The 19522-nt window shown below is 54.7% G+C and overlaps 1 protein-coding gene across 4 annotated transcripts in view; it reads right to left on the bottom strand.

Moving 5' to 3' along the window:
- Positions 1–17046: 17046 nt before the first annotated feature.
- HDX (highly divergent homeobox) overlaps positions 17047–19522 on the bottom strand; it is a 60063-nt gene continuing 57587 nt past the window's right edge. For all 4 annotated transcript variants that reach the window (XM_083160374.1, XM_083160376.1, XM_083160377.1 and 1 more), the window contains one exon: positions 17047–17379. In XM_083160374.1, the coding sequence (XP_083016500.1) occupies positions 17254–17379 (126 nt within the window). In that variant the 3' untranslated portion in view covers positions 17047–17253. The remainder of the gene's footprint in view (positions 17380–19522) is intronic.

The raw sequence follows: 19522 nt of genomic DNA, 5'->3' as shown, positions 1-19522 counted from the left end.
GTTACATTACTGCCTCACAGCGCTGAGGTCATGGGTTCTATCCCCACCATGTGTTATATATACGGAGCAGCACGGACGGTGTAATGGTTAGCATTACTGCCTCACAGCACTGAGCTCATGGGTTCTATCCCCACCATGTGTTATATATACGGGGCAGTACGGACGGTGTAATGGTTAGCATTACTGCCACACAGCACTGATGTCATGGGTTCTATCCCCACCATGTGTTATATATACGGGGCAGTACGGACGGTGTAATGGTTACATTACTGCCTCACAGCGCTGAGGTCATGGGTTCTATCCCCACCATGTGTTATATATACGGAGCAGTACGGATGGTGTAATGGTTACATTACTGCCTCACAGCGCTGAGGTCATGGGTTCTATCCCCACCATGTGTTATATATACAGGGCAGTACGGACGGTGTAATGGTTAGCATTACTGCCTCACAGCACTGAGCTCATGGGTTCTATCCCCACCATGTGTTATATATACGGAGCAGCACGGACGGTGTAATGGTTAGCATTACTGCCTCACAGCACTGAGCTCATGGGTTCTATCCCCACCATGTGTTATATATACGGGGCAGTACGGACGGTGTAATGGTTAGTATTACTGCCACACAGCACTGAGGTCATGGGTTCGATTCCCACCATGGCTCTAACTGAGTAGAGTTTGCATATTCTCCCCATACTTGTGTCGGTTTCCTCCGGGTACTCCGGTTTTCTCCCACACTCCAAAAATATACAGGTAGATTAATTGGCTCCCAACAAATTAACCCTGGAATTTCTGTGTGTGTGCATGTGGTAGGGAATATAGATTAGATTGTAAGCTCCACTGGGGCAGGAACTGATGTGAATGTTCAAATATTCTCTGTACAGCGCTGCGGAATATGTTTGCGCTATATAAGAAACTGTTCATATATAAATAAAGGAACAGCTGGTATCGGTAAGTGCTCCGGTCCTGAGGCTCGGCTGGTATCGGTAAGTGCTCCGGGCCTGAGCCTCGCCGCCTCCCCTTAATCTTGCAGCCTCCTTATTTCCCCTCTGGCCAGCCTTCTCTCCCTGCATTGGCCACTCCCCCTTTACATGTGGCCACGCCCTCTATGGCCAAACACCCTGTACCGATTTTTTACTCTGAGATGTTGGAGGGTATGAAAACCCCATGTTGACCTTTTGACTGTCAGCATTCCTCATGTCAAACTAATGCTTGTGTCGACCTAATGCTTGTGTCGACCTAACCCATGCCGACATTCAGTCATGTCGACATTTATGCATGTCGACCTAGTGGTGTCTATCCAATGATCCATACCCATGGTGGCTACCAACCATAGCTCCATACCCTACATCTGTACGTATTTGGCTAGGATTCAGTATTGAATCCCGGCGGTCGGGATCCCGGCGTTCAGAATCCCGACGCCGGAATCCCGACAGCCGAAATGCCGACAAGGGGGGGACGTGGATGGCCCCCCCTTGCGGGCTCGCTGCGCTCGCCACGCAGCGGGCCCGGTGCCTCGCTACGCTCGGCACGCTATTTTATTCTCCCTCCAGGGGTGTCGTGGACACCCCAGGAGGGAGAAAGTGTTGGCATTTCGGCGGTCGGGATTCCGGCGTCGGGATTCTGAACGCCGGGATCCCGACCGCCGGGATCTTAACTGCATCCCATTTGGCTAGTATGGTAGTGTTTTTGGCCTGTACCAGACAAAAAGAGCTTAGTACCGATTTTCTTGGTCTCGGACTCTCCATTGAAAGTATAGGAAAGGGGGGGCGCGGTCAAGACCCATTTCTTTGTGACTACGCCCACTTTGAGAATCTTTACCGGTTTACACATGTAACACGTGTCCAACAGTGGCGTAACTAGAAATCTCACCCTCCCCCCACAACCAAAAAAGTCTTGCAGTTAAATATATACATACTTACCTACCCTCCTGAATGGCGGTGAAGCTCCCAAAACTAAAGATGACAGTCCATCCCTGGACCAGCAATTATAACCACCGAGTTCAAACATACGGATTTCTCCTGGATTATATCCTACAAAAGTCTATGAGAAGCTTAACTTTCCTACACACCAGCCTACCTCAACAAAACTAACAATTACAAAAGTAGCCATCATACAGACACTACACCCTATAAAAAAGAGGCAAACAGGGTGAAAAAGACAGCCAGAGCATGTAATCCAAAAGGGAACGTGAGGTTGCAAGACATACTGTACAAACCCCAGTAAAGTCTGAGATAGCTATACCACCTAAACACTATAGAAACAGAGGAGAAGGGGCCACAGTTAAGTTGTAAGGGCAATCACAAAAATTAGGTAGATGAAATTCTGTTTTTCAGTTGGAAGAGTTCCTTTAAAAACTCTCAAAACTGAAAGTGGATAGATCAATAAGGCCAGAAGGGATACCCAATGAGAGCTTAAACATGTGCTGTTAGCACAATGAACAGATTTATTCAACCAGTCACTAGCTACAGGAGTAATTCCAGAGGACTGGAAAAAGTGCAAATGTTGTACCACTACACAAAAGTGGAAGCAAGGTAGAAGCAAGTAGTTACAGACCAGTAAGCCTTGCAATACCCCTTAAGCATAGGCTCTGGCATAGGTGCTGAGCACAATGTTAATCCCACCAGGAAAGGAGGACACACAGGATCTGCCAGCCCAACACTGCGCTGTTAAGGTAGTGGTAGTAGTGAGCTACTCACAACCACACAGTCCATATTTTAGAAGCTTGTTTTTATTGTCGGGCAAGTCAACAAGCCACAGAAGAAGTTTCTGAGGTCTGACAGCAATCACGCAGCCTCTAAATGACGTTTTCCATATTCCCAGCAGAGACATGTGACCCCATCCATGAGTATTGAACCCCACTCCCAGCCACCCTGAAGTGCGTAACAGTAAAGTTTTTATATTTGCACAATATTTAGGACGTATTGAGAACAGTCGAGGAAGCACAATATAAACTGAGAAAACTCTAAATTGTTTCAATAACCTTGTGGTAGTCGGGGGCAGAAAGTTCTCTGCTCACGCCCTCTACCATCTGGAACAAGCTCTGTACCTCAGACTATATCATCCCATTACCAGCGAACTGCCAAATATCTGCTTCTAAAGTGGAATTCCAGGCTGAACAGACATCTGGTGTTAATCTCGTTGTGTTTCCTATTTTTATAACTCTGCTGAAATATTATAAACCATAGCTAGAGACAAAATTACAGATTGTGTAAAAGAAAAACGTTTGGCATCCGGATCTCTCAGCCGGCGAGTCTGTGCGTTCCGCGATAGGGTGAATTACATGTGTGGAGGAAACGGCGCTGGATCATCACGTCTCGCACGTTTTTATCATTAAGAGAAGAGAGAAGCTGCACAGATGACCATATGCTCCGAAATCTGTTGCTGTCATGCAATATTTATATTTAACTTCATCATTTGCACATAATATTTTTCCTTTAGAAAAAAACCCAACAACCAGATTCTAGAACTTTACTTTTTCGCTTTGAGAAAATGTGCAATTAGTGAAAGTTAGTTCACACATTGGCCCTTATTCTGATTCAGTCGGACGGCCGATGTTTGGTATTTGCGCATGTGCGAATGCCTCGCACGTCCGAACACGGAGTGAGGTCTGCACAGAAAACGATCGTATGGAACCATCCAAGCAGGGGGTGGAGAGGGGCATGAAGGACTGTTTGGGCTCATTACCATATGCGTACGCCCCGCGTTTCATGGGCGTTCCCATGAAAACGCTGGGCGTACATATGGTAATGCGGCCGTGACGCACGTGTGGGGGGCGGACAGCTGACATTGCCGGATGTCAGCTGCCGGCCCATATCCCTGCTTTCATACGGAAACATGTCCGAATGGTCTGGAGCAATCGGCGCTGCCTGACCGCTCGGTCCATCATTCGATTGTCGGCAACCATCGGAGGATGGGGGAGGTTCCCACAGAAGGAGGAGTACGGGCTTACCTGTGTATTAGTGTGTACGGGCTTACCTGTGTATTAGTGTGTACGGGCTTACCTGTGTATTAGGTGTACGGGCTTACCTGTGTATTAGGGTGTATGGGCTTACCTGTGTATTAGGGTGTACGGGCTTACCTGTGTATTACCCCTGTACCTCATTCACCCCGCGCTGTGCAGAGCTGCATGCTCACCCCCTGCTGGTCCCTGATCTCCGCCGCTGGGCATCCTGTCTCCCGTATTACCCCTGTACCTCAATCACCCCGCGCTGTGCAGAGCTGCGTACGCATCCCCCTGCCGGTCCGTGATCTCTGCCGCTGGGCATCTTGTCTCCCGTATTACCCCTGTACCTCATTCACCCCGCGCTGTGCAGAGCTGCGTGCTCATCACCCTGCCGGTCCCTGATCTCCGCCGCTGGGCATCTTGTCTCCCGTATTACCCCTGTACCTCATTCACTCCGCGCTGTGCCGAGCTGCGTACGCATCCCCCTGCTGGTCCCTGATCTCCGCTGAGCATCTTGTCTCCCGTATTACCCCTGTACCTCATTCACCCCGCGCTGTGCAGAGCTGCGTACGCATCCCCCTGCCGGTCCCTGATCTCCGCCGCTGGGCATCTTGTCTCCCGTAATACCCCTGTACCTCATTAACCCCGCGCTGTGCAGAGCTGTGTGCTCATCCCCCTGCTGGTCCCTGATCTCCGCCGCTGGCATCTTGTCTCCCGTATTACCCCTGTACCTCATTCACCCAGCGCTGTGCAGAGCTGCGTACGCATCCCCCTGCTGGTCCCTGATCTCCGCCGCTGGGCATCCTGTCTCCCGTATTACCCCTGTACCTCATTCACCCCGCGCTGTGCAGAGCTGCGTACGCATCCCCCTGCTGGTCCCTGATCTCCGCCGCTGTTCATCCTGTCTCCCGTATTACCCCTGTACCTCATTCATCCCGCGCTGTGCAGAGTTGCGTGCTCATCCCCCTGCTGGTCCCTGATCTCCGCCGCTGGGCATCCTGTCTCCCGTTATACCCCTGTACCTCATTCACCCCGCGCTGTGCAGAGCTGCGTACACATCCCCCTGCTGGTCCCTGATCTCCGCCGCTGGGCATCCTGTCTCCCGTATTACCCCTGTACCTCATTCACCCCGCGCTGTGCAGAGCTGCGTACGCATCCCTCTGCTGGTCCCTGATCTCCACCGCTGGGCATCCTGTCTCCCGTATTACCCCTGTACCTCATTCACCCCGCGCTGTGCAGAGCTGCGTATGCATCCCCCTGCTGGTCCCTGATCTCCGCCGCTGGGCATCCTGTCTCCCGTTATACCCCTGTACCTCATTCACCCCGCGCTGTGCAGAGCTGCGTACGCATCCCCCTGCTGGTCCCTGATCTCCGCCGCTGGGCATCCTGTCTCCCGTATTACCCCTGTACCTCATTCATCCCGCGCTGTGCAGAGCTGCGTACGCATCCCCCTGCTGGACCCTGATCCCCGCTAGGAATCCTGTCTCCCGTATTACCCCTGTACCTCATTCACCCCGCGCTGTGCAGAGCTGCGTACGCATCCCCCTGCTGGTCCCTGATCTCCGCCGCTGGGCATCCTGTCTCCCGTATTACCCCTGTACCTTATTCACCCCGCGCTGTGCAGAGCTGCGTACGCATCCCCCTGCTGGTCCCTGATCTCCGCCGCTGGGCATCCTGTCTCCCGTATTACCCCTGTACCTCATTCATCCCGCGCTGTGCAGAGCTGCGTACACATCCCCCTGCTGGTCCCTGATCTCCGCCGCTGGGCATCCTGTCTCCCGTATTACCCCTGTACCTCATTCACCCCGCGTTGTGCAGAGCTGCGTGCTCATCCCCCTGCTGGTCCCTGATATCCGCCGCTGGGCATCCTGTCTCCCGTTATACCCCTGTACCTCATTCACCCCGCGCTGTGCAGAGCTGCGTACGCATCCCTCTGCTGGTCCCTGATCTCCGCCGCTGGGCATCCTGTCTCCCGTATTACCCCTGTACCTCAATTATTCTGCGCTGTGCAGAGCTGCGTACGCATCCCCCTGCTGGTACCTGATCTCCACCGCTGGGCATCCTGTCTCCCGTATTACCCCTGAACCTCATTCACCCCGCGCTGTGCAGAGCTGCGTGCTCATCCCCCTGCTGGTCCCTGATCTCCGCCGCTGGGCATCCTGTCTCCCGTTATACCCCTGTACCTCATTCACCCCGCACTGTGCAGAGCTGCGTACGCATCCCCCTGCTGGTCCCTGATCTCCGCCGCTGGGCATCCTGTCTCCCGTATTACCCCTGTACCTCATTCATCCCGCGCTGTGCAGAGCTGCGTACGCATCCCCCTGCTGGACCCTGATCCCCACTAGGAATCCTGTCTCCCGTATTACCCCTGTACCTCATTCACCCCGCGCTGTGCAGAGCTGCGTATGCATCCCCCTGCTGGTCCCTGATCTCCGCCGCTGGGCATCCTGTCTCCCGTATTACCCCTGTACCTCATTCACCCCGCGCTGTGCAGAGCTGCGTACGCATCCCCCTGCTGGTCCCTGATCTCCGCCGCTGGGCATCCTGTCTCCCGTTATACCCCTGTACCTCATTCACCCCGCGCTGTGCAGAGCTGCGTACGCATCCCCCTGCTGGTCCCTGATCTCCGCCGCTGGGCATCCTGTCTCCCGTATTACCCCTGTACCTCATTCATCCCGCGCTGTGCAGAGCTGCGTACGCATCCCCCTGCTGGACCCTGATCCCCGCTAGGAATCCTGTCTCCCGTATTACCCCTGTACCTCATTCACCCCGCGCTGTGCAGAGCTGCGTATGCATCCCCCTGCTGGTCCCTGATCTCCGCCGCTGGGCATCCTGTCTCCCGTATTACCCCTGTACCTCATTCACCCCGCGCTGTGCAGAGCTGCGTACGCATCCCCCTGCTGGTCCCTGATCTCCGCCGCTGGGCATCCTGTCTCCCGTATTACCCCTGTACCTCATTCACCCCGCGCTGTGCAGAGCTGCGTACGCATCCCCCTGCTGGTCCCTGATCTCCGCCGCTGGGCATCCTGTCTCCCGTATTACCCCTGTACCTCATTCATCCCGCGCTGTGCAGAGCTGCGTACGCATCCTCCTGCTGGTCCCTGATCTCTGCTGGGCATCCTGTCTCCCGTATTACCCCTGTACCTCATTCACCCCGCGCTGTGCAGAGCTGCGTGCTCATCCCCCTGCTGGTCCCTGATCCCAGCTGGACATCCTGTCTCCCGTATTACCCCTGTACCTCATTCATCCCGCGCTGTGCAGAGCTGCGTACGCATCCCCCTGCTGGTCCCTGATCCCCGCTGGGCATCCTGTCTCCCGTATTACCCCTGTACCTCATTCATCCCGGGCTGTGCAGAGCTGCGTACGGATCCCCCTGCTGGTCCCTGATCTCCGCCGCTGGGCATCCTGTCTCCCGTATTACCCCTGTACCTCATTCACCCCGCGCTGTGCAGAGCTGCGTACGCATCCCCCTGCTGGTCCCTGATCTCCGCTGGGCATCTTGTCTTCCGTATTACCCCTGTACCTCATTCACCCCGCGCTGTGTAGAGCTGCGTACGCATCCCCCTGCTGGTCCCTGATCTCCGCCGCTGGGCATCCTGTCTCTCGTATTACCCCTGTACCTCATTCACCCCGCGCTGTGCAGAGCTGCGTGCTCATCCCCCTGCTGGTCCCTGATCTCCGCCGCTGGGCATCCTGTCTCCCGTATTACCCCTGTACCTCATTCACCCTGCGCTGTGAAGAGCTGCGTGCTCATCCCCCTGCTGGTCCCTGATCCCCGCTGGGCATCCTGTCTCCCGTATTACCCCTGTACCTCATTCACCCCGCGCTGTGCAGAGCTGCGTACGCATCCCCCTGCTGGTCCCTGATCCCTGCCGCTGGGCATCCTGTCTCCCATATTACCCCTGTACCTCATTCACCCCGCGCTGTGCAGAGCTGCGTACGCATCCCCCCTGCTGGTCCCTGATCCCTGCCGCTGGGCATCCTGTCTCCCGTATTACCCCTGTACCTCATTCACCCTGCGCTGTGCAGAGCTGCGTACGCATCCCCCTGCTGGTCCCTGATCTCCGCCGCTGGGCATCCTGTCTCCCGTATTACCACTGTACCTCATTCACCCCGCGCTGTGCAGAGCTGCGTACGCATCCCCCTGCTGGTCCCTGATCTCCGCCGCTGGGCATCCTGTCTCCCGTATTACCCCTGTACCTCATTCACCCCGCGCTGTGCAGAGCTGCGTACGCATCCCTCTGCTGGTCCCTGATCTCCACCGCTGGGCATCCTGTCTCCCGTATTACCCCTGTACCTCATTCACCCCGCGCTGTGCAGAGCTGCGTACGCATCCCCCTGCTGGTCCCTGATCTCCACCGCTGGGCATCCTGTCTCCCGTATTACCCCTGAACCTCATTCACCCCGCGCTGTGCAGAGCTGCGTACGCATCCCCCTGCTGGTCCCTGATCTCCGCCGCTGGGCATCCTGTCTCCCATATTACCCCTGTACCTCATTCACCCTGCGCTGTGCAGAGCTGCGTACGCAGCTCCCTGCTGGTCCCTGATCTCCGCCACTGGGCATCCTGTCTCCCGTATTACCCCTATACCTCATTCACCCCGCGCTGTGCAGAGCTGCGTACGCATCCCCCTGTTGGTCCCTGATCTCCGCCGCTGGGCATCCTGTCTCCCGTATTACCCCTGTACCTCATTCATCCCGCGCTGTGCAGAGCTGCGTACGCATCCCCCTGCTGGTCCCTGATCTCCGCCGCTGGGCATCCTGTCTCCCGTATTACCCCTGTACCTCATTCACCCCGCGCTGTGCAGAGCTGCGTACGCAGCTCCCTGCTGGTCCCTGATCTCCGCCGCTGGGCATCCTGTCTCCCGTATTACCCCTGTACCTCATTCACCCCGCGCTGTGCAGAGCTGCGTACGCATCCCCCTGTTGGTCCCTGATCTCCGCCGCTGGGCATCCTGTCTCCCGTATTACCCCTGTACCTCATTCATCCCGCGCTGTGCAGAGCTGCGTACGCATCCCCCTGCTGGTCCCTGATCTCCGCCGCTGGGCATCCTGTCTCCCGTATTACCCCTGAACCTCATTCACCCCGCGCTGTGCAGAGCTGCGTACGCATCCCACTGCTGGTCCCTGATCCCTGCTGGGCATCTTGTCTCCTGTGATGCAGACCTGCTCCCGGCTGCACATTAGCTTGTCTCGTGTCTCCTCTCGCCTTGTGAGCTGACATTTTACTTTTTTTTACTAGGAGACTCCTTTGGTGAAGCTCCACTAAACCAGTACAACCCCCTTTCCATATAAAAGGTTAATTTCCAACATAGGGGGCGATTCAGCCCCAATCACCCACAGCAGCTCTGTTGCCCCTATAGATGTCACCAGGTGCCGAGCTGCTTTATCAGAAGGCACAATACAATCTTATCCAATCGTACAGCGTATAAATAACCATTATCAGTGTTCTCATCTCATGTGCAGAAAGCGCTGTGTGAAATATATCACAGCCGGCCCTGATGCCACAGAGGGGGTACTGCCAGTAGGGTAATGACAAGGTTACGGAACCAAACCCATGACTAGACATCTCAGTGTCCAAGGCAAGACAGCCATTGGGGGTGTGGTCAATTCATAAAGAGGGTGTGTCTAGCCATGGAGATTGTAGTCATCCCTCTATAACTGCGCAACGCCCCCACACCCCATCAGTTCCCTCACTGCGAGTCACCCTGCAGTCTGCGCAGCTGAGAGTGCGGCACCATTACAGTCATATAGACCATATAAGTCCAAATCAGAACCCATCGAGGGAGAATATGCACACGTGCGGTACTCCACCATCAGTCCCCAGCGCGTACACATTGTACACGCACATACATTACACAGTAGGGTTAATTTTGGTCAGGAGCCAACTAACCTACCAGTATATATTTGGACTGTAGACGGAAACCGGAGTACCCGGAGGAAACCCACCCAAGCTTGGAGAGAACACACAAACTCCACACCGTTCTGGGCACAGTGGGAATGGAACTGCTGAACTCAGTGTTGTGAGGCAGCAATGCTAACCCCTTACACCGACCATGCTGCCCTGACGATAGTATACGGGATAGCGAGATGTACTGCAGCCACCCCATTACGGGTCACATATCACACGGTGACTGCTGACCACTTAGTTCACCCCATCTGTATATGCGCACCACGCGTCTTACATCCTTCCAGGCAAGTGCCGCCAAACTGCAGCCTGACTGACAGATTCCGGGCATTAGGGATCAGGGGGTAGGTGGACCTGGGCTCCGTTCCTGAAAACGGGGGAGTGTCACCCCAGTATTTCTGGGATTGCCTGCATCTGGCCGTCCTGAGGAATCTCGCCAGTGATGTGATGCTGAGTCCTCGAGAGCAGCAGCAGATCACACAGCATGGAGGAGGCCATCTGCCGCATAAGCATTCCTCGGAGAGCGGCGACACCACCGTCATCCATGTCTGAATCAGGCCCAGAGATGCAGAATCACATACGTAGGAGGCCATACCCAAACGGACTATCTGCCTCTGCCATAGCACAGCGGCGACACCAACGTCATCCATGTCTGAATCAGGCCCAGAGATGCAGAATCACGCACGTAGGAGGCCATACCCAAACGGACTATCTGCCCCTGCCATAGCACAGCGACGACACCAACGTCATCCATGTCTGAATCAGGCCCAGAGATGCAGAATCAGGCACGTAGGACGCCATACCCAAACGGACTATCTGCCCCTGCCATAGCACAGCGGTGACACCAACGTCATCCATGTCTGAATCAGGCCCAGAGATGCAGAATCACGCACGTAGGACGCCATACCCAAACGGACTATCTGCCCCTGCCACAGCACAGCGGCGACACCAACGTCCTCCATGTCTGAATCAGGCCCAGAGATGCAGAATCACGCACGTAGTACGCCATACCCAAACGGACTATCTGCCCCTGCCACAGCACAGCGGCGACACCAACGTCATCCATGTCTGAATCAGGCCCGGAGATGCAGAATCACGCACGTAGGAGGCCATACCCAAACGGACTATCTGCCCCTGCCACAGCACAGCGGTGACACCAACGTCATCCATGTCTGAATCAGGCCCGGAGATGCAGAGTCACGCACGTAGGAGGCCATACCCAAACTGACTATCTGCCTCTGCCATAGCACAGCGACGACACCAACGTCATCCATGACTGAATCAGGCCCAGAGATGCAGAATCACGCACGTAGGACACCATACCCAAACGGACAATCTGCTCCTGCCATAGCACAGCGGTGACACCAACGTCATCTATGTCTGAATCAGGCCCAGAGATGCAGAATCACGCACGTAGGAGGCCATACCCAAACGGACTATCTGCCCCTGCCATAGCACAGCGGCGACACCAACGTCATCCATGTCTGAATCAGGCCCAGAGATGCAGAATCACACACGTAGGAGGCCATACCCAAACAGACTATCTGCCCCTGCCATAGCACAGCGGCGACACCAACGTCATCCATGTCTGAATCAGGCCCAGAGATGCAGAATCACGCACGTAGGAGGCCATACCCAAACGGACTATCTGCCCCTGCCATAGCACAGCGGTGACACCAACGGTCATCGTGTCTGAATCAGGCCCAGAGATGCAGAATCAGGCACGTAGGAGGTCATACCCAAACTGACAATCTGCCCCTGCCACAGCACAGAGGCGACACCAACGTCATCCATGTCTGAATCAGGCCCAGAGATGCAGAATCACACACGTAGGAGGCCATACCCAAACGGACTATCTGCCTCTGCCACAGCACAGCAGCGATACCAACGTCATACATGGCTGAATCAGGCCCAGAGATGCAGAATCACACACGTAGGAGGCCAAACCCAAACGGACTATCTGCCCCTGCCATAGCACAGCGACGACACCAACATCATCCATGTCTGAATCAGGCCCAGAGATGCAGAATCACACACGTAGGAGGCCATACCCAAACGGACTATCTGCCTCTGCCACAGCACAGCGGCGATACCAACGTCATACATGGCTGAATCAGGCCCAGAGATGCAGAATCACACACGTAGGACGCCATACCCAAACGGACTATCTGCCTCTGCCACAGCACAGCGGTGACACCAACGTCAATCCATGGCTGAATCAGGCCCAAAGATGCAGAATCACACACGTAGGAAGCCATACCCAAACGGACAATCTTCCCCTGCCATAGCACAGCGGCGACACCAACGTCATCCATGTCTGAATCAGGCCCGGAGATGCAGAATCACGCACGTAGGAGGCCATACCCAAACTGACTATCTGCCCCTGCCACAGCACAGCGGCGACACCAACGTCCTCCATGTCTGAATCAGGCCCAGAGATGCAGAATCCCACACGTAGGAAGCCATACCCAAACGGACTATCTGCCCCTGCCATAGCACAGCGGTGACACCAACGTCATCCATGTCTGAATCAGGCCCGGAGATGCAGAGTCACGCACGTAGGAGGCCATACCCAAACGGACTATCTGCCCCTGCCACAGCACAGCGGTGACACCAACGTCATCCATGTCTGAATCAGGCCCAGAGATGCAGAATCACACACGTAGGAGGCCAAACCCAAACAGACTATCTGCCCCTGCCATAGCACAGCGACGACACCAACATCATCCATTTCTGAATCAGGCCCAGAGATGCAGAATCACACACGTAGGAGGCCATACCCAAACAGACTATCTGCCCCTGCCATAGCACAGCGGCGACACCAACGTCATCCATGTCTGAATCAGGCCCAGAGATGCAGAATCACGCACGTAGGAGGCCATACCCAAACGAACTATCTGCCCCTGCCATAGCACAGCGGTGACACCAACGGTCATCGTGTCTGAATCAGGCCCAGAGATGCAGAATCACGCACGTAGTACACCATACCCAAACGGACTATCTGCCCCTGCCACAGCACAGCGGCGACACCAACGTCATCCATGTCTGAATCAGGCCCGGAGATGCAGAATCACGCACGTAGGAGGCCATACCCAAATGGACTATCTGCCCCTGCCACAGCACAGCAGTGACACCAACGTCATCCATGTCTGAATCAGGCCCGGAGATGCAGAGTCACGCATGCAGGAGGCCATACACAAACGGACTATCTGCTTCTGCCATAGCACAGCGGTGACACCAACGGTCATCGTGTCTGAATCAGGCCCAGAGATGCAGAATCAGGCACGTAGGAGGTCATACCCAAACGGACAATCTGCCCCTGCCACAGCACAGAGGCGACACCAACGTCATCCATGCCTGAATCAGGCCCAGAGATGCAGAATCACACACGTAGGAGGCCATACCCAAACAGACTATCTGCCTCTGCCACAGCACAGCAGCGATACCAACGTCATACATGGCTGAATCAGGCCCAGAGATGCAGAATCACACACGTAGGAGGCCAAACCCAAACGGACTATCTGCCCCTGCCATAGCACAGCGACGACACCAACATCATCCATGGCTGAATCAGGCCCAGAGATGCAGAATCACGCACGTAGGAGGCCATACCCAAACGGACTATCTGCCCCTGCCACAGCACAGCGGCACCAACGTCATCCATGGCTGAATCAGGCCCAGAGATGCAGAATCACGCACGTAGGAGGCCATACCCAAACGGACTATCTGCCCCTGCCACAGCACAGCGGCGACACCAACGTCATCCATGTCTGAATCAGGCCCAGAGATGCAGAATCACGCACGTAGGACGCCATACCCAAACAGACTATCTGCCCCTGCCATAGCACAGGGACGACACCAACGTCATCCATGTCTGAATCAGGCCCAGAGATGCAGAATCACGCACGTAGTACGCCATACCCAAACGGACTATATGCCCCTGCCACAGCACAGCGGCGACACCAACGTCATCCATGTCTGAATCAGGCCCAGAGATGCAGAATCACGCACGTAGGAGGCCATACCCAAACGGACTATATGCCCCTGCCACAGCACAGCGGCGACACCAACGTCATCCATGTCTGAATCAGGCCCAGAGATGCAGAATCACGCACGTAGGACGCCATACCCAAACAGACTATCTGCCCCTTCCACAGCACAGCGGCGACACCATCGTCATCCATGTCTGAATCAGGCCCAGAGATGCAGAATCAGGCACGTAGGACGCCATACCCAAACGGACTATCTGCCCCTGCCACAGCACAGCGGCGAGACCAACGTCATCCATGTCTGAATCAGACCCAAAGATGCAGAATCACGCACGTAGGAGGTCATACCCAAACAGACTATCTGCCTCTGCCACAGCACAGCGGCGACACCAACGTCATCCATGTCTGAATCAGGCCCAAAGATGCAGAATCACGCATATAGGAGGCCATGCCCAAACGGACTATCTCCCCCTGCCACAGCACAGCGGCGACACCAACGTCATCCATGTCTGAATCAGGCCCAGAGATGCAGAATCACGCACGTAGGACGCCATACCCAAACGGACTATCTGCCCCTGCGACAGCACAGCACACCAACGTCATACATGTCTGAATCAGGCCCAGAGATGCAGAATCACGCACGTAGGAGGCCATACCCAAACAGACTATCTGCCCCTGCCACAGCACAGCGGCGACACCAACGTCATACATGTCTGAATCAGGCCCAGAGATGCAGAATCACGCACGTAGGACGCCATACCCAAACGGACAATCTGCCCCTGCCACAGCAAAGCGGCGACACCAACGGTCATCGTGTCTGAATCAGGCCCAGAGATGCAGAATCACTCACGTAGGAGGCCATACCCAAACAGACTATCTGCCCCTGCCACAGCACAGCGGCGATACCAACGTCATACATGTCTGAATCAGGCCCAGAGATGCAGAATCACGCACGTAGGACGCCATACCCAAACGGACAATCTGCCCCTGCCACAGCACAGCGGCGACACCAACGGTCATCGTGTCTGAATCAGGCCCAGAGATGCAGACTCACTCACGTAGGACGCCATACCCAAACAGACTATCTGCCCCTGCCACAGCACAGCGGCACCAACGTCATCCATGTCTGAATCAGGCCCAGAGATGCAGAATCACGCACGTAGGAGGCCATACCCAAACAGACTATCTGCCCCTGCCACAGCACAGCGGCGACACCAATGTCATACATGTCTGAATCAGGCCCAGAGATGCAGAATCACGCACATAGGAGGCCAAACCCAAACGGACTATCTGCCTCTGCCACAGCACAGCGGCGACACCAACGTCATCCATGGCTGAATCAGGCCCAGAGATGCAGAATCACGCACGTAGGAGGCCAAACCCAAACGGACTATCTGCCTCTGCCACAGCACAGCGGCGACACCAACGTCATCCATGGCTGAATCAGGCCCAGAGATGCAGAATCACACACGTAGGAGGCCATACCCAAACGGACAATCTGCCCCTGCCACAGCACAGCGGCGACACCAACGGTCATCGTGTCTGAATCAGGCCTAGAGATGCAGAATCACGCACGTAGGAGGCCAAACCCAAACGGACTATCTGCCCCTGCCATAGCACAGCGGCGACACCGTCATCCATGTCTGAATCAGGCCCAGAGATGCAGAATCACGCACGTAGGACGCCATACCCAAACGGACAATCTGCCCCTGCCACAGCACAGCGGCGACACCAACGGTCATCGTGTCTGAATCAGGCCCAGAGATGCAGAATCACGCACGTAGGAGGCCATACCCAAACAGACTATCTGCCCCTGCCACAGCACAGTGGCGACACCAATGTCATACATGTCTGAATCAGGCCCAGAGATGCAGAATCACGCACATAGGAGGCCAAACCCAAACGGACTATCTGCCTCTGCCACAGCACAGCGGCGACACCAACGTCATCCATGGCTGAATCAGGCCCAGAGATGCAGAATCAGGCACGTAGGAGGCCAAACCCAAACGGACTATCTGCCTCTGCCACAGCACAGCGGCGACACCAACGTCATCCATGGCTGAATCAGGCCCAGAGATGCAGAATCACGCACGTAGGAGGCCAAACCCAAACGGACTATCTGCCTCTGCCACAGCACAGCGGCGACACCAACGTCATCCATGGCTGAATCAGGCCCAGAGATGCAGAATCACACACGTAGGAGGCCATACCCAAACGGACAATCTGCCCCTGCCACAGCACAGCGGCGACACCAACGGTCATCGTGTCTGAATCAGGCCTAGAGATGCAGAATCACGCACGTAGGAGGCCAAACCCAAACGGACTATCTGCCCCTGCCACAGCACAGCGGCGACACCAACGTCATCCATGTCTGAATCAGGCCCAGAGATGCAGAATCACGCACGTAGGAGGCCAAACCCAAACAGACTATCTGCCCCTGCCATAGCACAGCGGCGACACCAACGTCATCCATGTCTGAATCAGGCCCAGAGATGCAGAATCACGCACGTAGGAGGCCAAACCCAAACGGACTATCTGCCCCTGCCACAGCACAGCGGCGACACCAACGTCATCCATGTCTGAATCAGGCCCAGAGATGCAGAATCACGCACGTAGGAGGCCAAACCCAAACAGACTATCTGCCCCTGCCATAGCACAGCGGCGACACCGTCATCCATGTCTGAATCAGGCCCAGAGATGCAGAATCACGCACGTAGGAGGCCAAACCCAAACGGACTATCTGCCCCTGCCATAGATTAGGCGAAGTTTCCATGGTGTGCCCGATGACGGCGTCTAAAGACTCACCAATCAGAAGTTCAGCATTTACGATTGCCGACAGTGGTTCTAGCCGGTCGACAGTTAGTAGGTCAACACAGACAAAAAGTCAACAATGCAATGGTTGATATGTGATGAGGTCGACATGCGTTTTTGGAAACTTTTTGATACTTTACCATCTACGATGGTATCTGCAGTGGTGCGCGTCACCAGGACCGAACGCAGTGCGCTAATCTGGAGCCACCTGATAAAATCTACAAATTGACACCCAAAGAAGCATGAAAAAGTCACGTTGACCTGGTTTTTTGTGTCAACCTTTTTTACGTTGAACTTTTGTCTATGCCGACCTTGTGCATGTTGACCGTTTGGTGTAAATACCCCGTGCGCGTGTGATATACCGCTATTCCTATGTAAACCAGTGCAGGGTCCCCGCTTGATGTATTATGTTTTATTTAATCTGTGAAGCAGAAATATTTCCAGGATGCAAAATAGATTCTATTTCCAAGTGATGAAAATAAGTTAGACTTTTTTTATTTTGTTTTACTTTTGTAAAGTCCGTCAGTTCCTTAAGTCTCACAGAGAACAAAGACCTGGCAAAGTGACACGGGACGCTGACACCACGGGGTCCCGGGCGCAGGCCTCACACGCTGTCCGAGTTATTCTTTTCAGACAGAGAGGACATGCTGTACGAGGCATCGTCTGGTTCAGGAGACGTGTGGCCAAAGTCCATATCGTCCAGTTCCAGAGGGGGATCAACCAGGAGCATCTAGAGGAGAAGCAGAAGATAAACGGGCATAAGAGCCGCTGTGCGGGACAGATATATGCACCCTGTCCAGAGGGGCCAAGCTGGTGTTCAGGGGCTGTGTCAACCCATTTCCTGCCACAGTCTCGGCATGTACAGGCGCTAGGCTTGGTGTCAGGGTCTGTGTCCCTCTTTGCCTGCTACAGTCCTGGCATGTACGGGCGCTAGGCTTGGTGTCAGGGGCTGCTTCCCTCCTTCCCCGCCACAGTCCTAGCTTGTACAGGAGCTAGGCTTGGTGTCAGGGTCTGTGTCCCTCTTTCCCTGCTACATTTCCGGCATGTACAGGTGTTAGGCTTGGTGTCAGGGGCTGCGTCCCTTTTTCCCTGTAGCAGGAAAAGGCGCTAGGCTTGCTGTCAGAATCTGTACCCCTCTTTCCCTGCTACAGCTCCGGCATGTACAGGTGCTAGGCTTGGTGTCAGGATCTGTGTACCTCTTTCCCTGCTACAGCTCCGGCATGTACAGGTGCTAGGCTTGGGGTCAGGATCTGTATACCTCTTTCCCTGCATGTACAGGCGCTAGGCTTGGGGTCAGGGTCTGTGTACCTCTTTCCCTGCATGTACAGGTGCTAGGCTTGGTGTCAGGATCTGTGTGCCTCTTTCCCTGCATGTACAGGTGCTAGGCTTGGTGTCAGGATCTGTGTTCCTCTTTCCCCTGCTCCAGTCACGGCATGTACAGACACTAGGCTTGGTGTCAGGGTCTGTATACATCTTTCCCTGCGTGTACAGGTGCAGGCTTGGTGTCAGGGTCTGTGTTCCTCTTTCCCCTGCTACAGCCCCTACATGTACAGGCGCTAGGCTTGGTGTCAGGGTCTGTATACCTCTTTCCCTGTATGTACAGACGCTAGGCTTGGTGTCAGGGTCTGTATACATCTTTCCCTGCATGTACAGGTGCAGGCTTGGTGTCAGGGTCTGTGTTCCTCTTTCCCCTGCTACAGCCCCTTCATGCACAGGCGCTAGGCTTGGTGTCAGGGTCTGTATACCTCTTTCCCTGTATGTACAGGTGCTAGGCTTGGTGTTAGGATCTGTGTTCCTCTTTCCCCTGCTACAGTCCCGGCATGTACAGGCACTAGGCTTGGTGTCAGGGTCTGTATACATCTTTCCCTGCATGTACAGGTGCAGGCTTGGTGTCAGGGTCTGTGTTCCTCTTTCCCCTGCTACAGCCCCTTCATGTACAGGCGCTAGGCTTGGTGTCAGGGTCTGTATACCTCTTTCCCTGTATGTACAGGTGCTAGGCTTGGTGTTAGGATCTGTGTTCCTCTTTCCCCTGCTACAGTCCCGGCATGTACAGGCACTAGGCTTGGTGTCAGGGTCTGTATACATCTTTCCCTGCATGTACAGGTGCTAGGCTTGGTGTCAGGGTCTGTGTATCTCTTTCCCTGCTACAGTCCCGGTATGTACAGTACAGGTGCTAGGCTTGGTGTCAGGGTCTGTGTACCTCTTTCCCTGCATGTACAGGCGCTAGACTTGGTATCAGGGTCTGTGTTCCTCTTTCCCCTGCTACAGCCCCATCATGTACAGGCGCTAGGCTTGGTGTCAGAGTCTGTATACCTCTTTCCCTGCATGTACAGGTGCTAGGCTTGGTGTCAGGATCTGTGTTCCTCTTTCCCCTGCTACAGTCCCGGCATGTACAGGCACTAGGCTTGGAGTCAGGGTCTGTATACCTCATTCCCTGCATGTACAGGTGCTAGGCTTAGTGTTCGGGTCTGTGTACCTCTTTCCCTGCATGTACAAGTGCTAGGCTTGGTGTTAGGGTCTGTGTACCTCTTTCCCTGCATGTACAGGTGCTAGGCTTGGTGTCAGGGTCTGTGTACCTCTTTCCCTGCTACAGTCGGAAAGTTAAATATAGACGTGAGTCTCTGTTATTGTGGTTTCTTATGAAGAACTATTCATAGCCCGGAGTATAATGTATGTAGGTACCGATCTATTATAAGGAATGCTTGGTACTCTCCATGTATATATACACTACAGATGGACAATCAGTGACCACAGGGGAGTTGTATTAAAGCTTGAAGCAAAGTACTAACCAGCAGCTCCTAACTGTAATGTTACAGGCCCATTGTGAAAAATGACAGAAGGAGCTGACTGGCTTTATCTATCTCTCCAAGCAT

The sequence above is a fragment of the Crinia signifera genome, chromosome 9 (assembly GCF_055691185.1).
Source record: "Crinia signifera chromosome 9, ASM5569118v1, whole genome shotgun sequence".
NCBI lineage: Eukaryota > Metazoa > Chordata > Amphibia > Anura > Myobatrachidae > Crinia > Crinia signifera.
The sequence above is the reverse complement of the archived record's forward strand: the minus strand, read 5'-3'. Positions and strand labels throughout refer to the sequence as shown.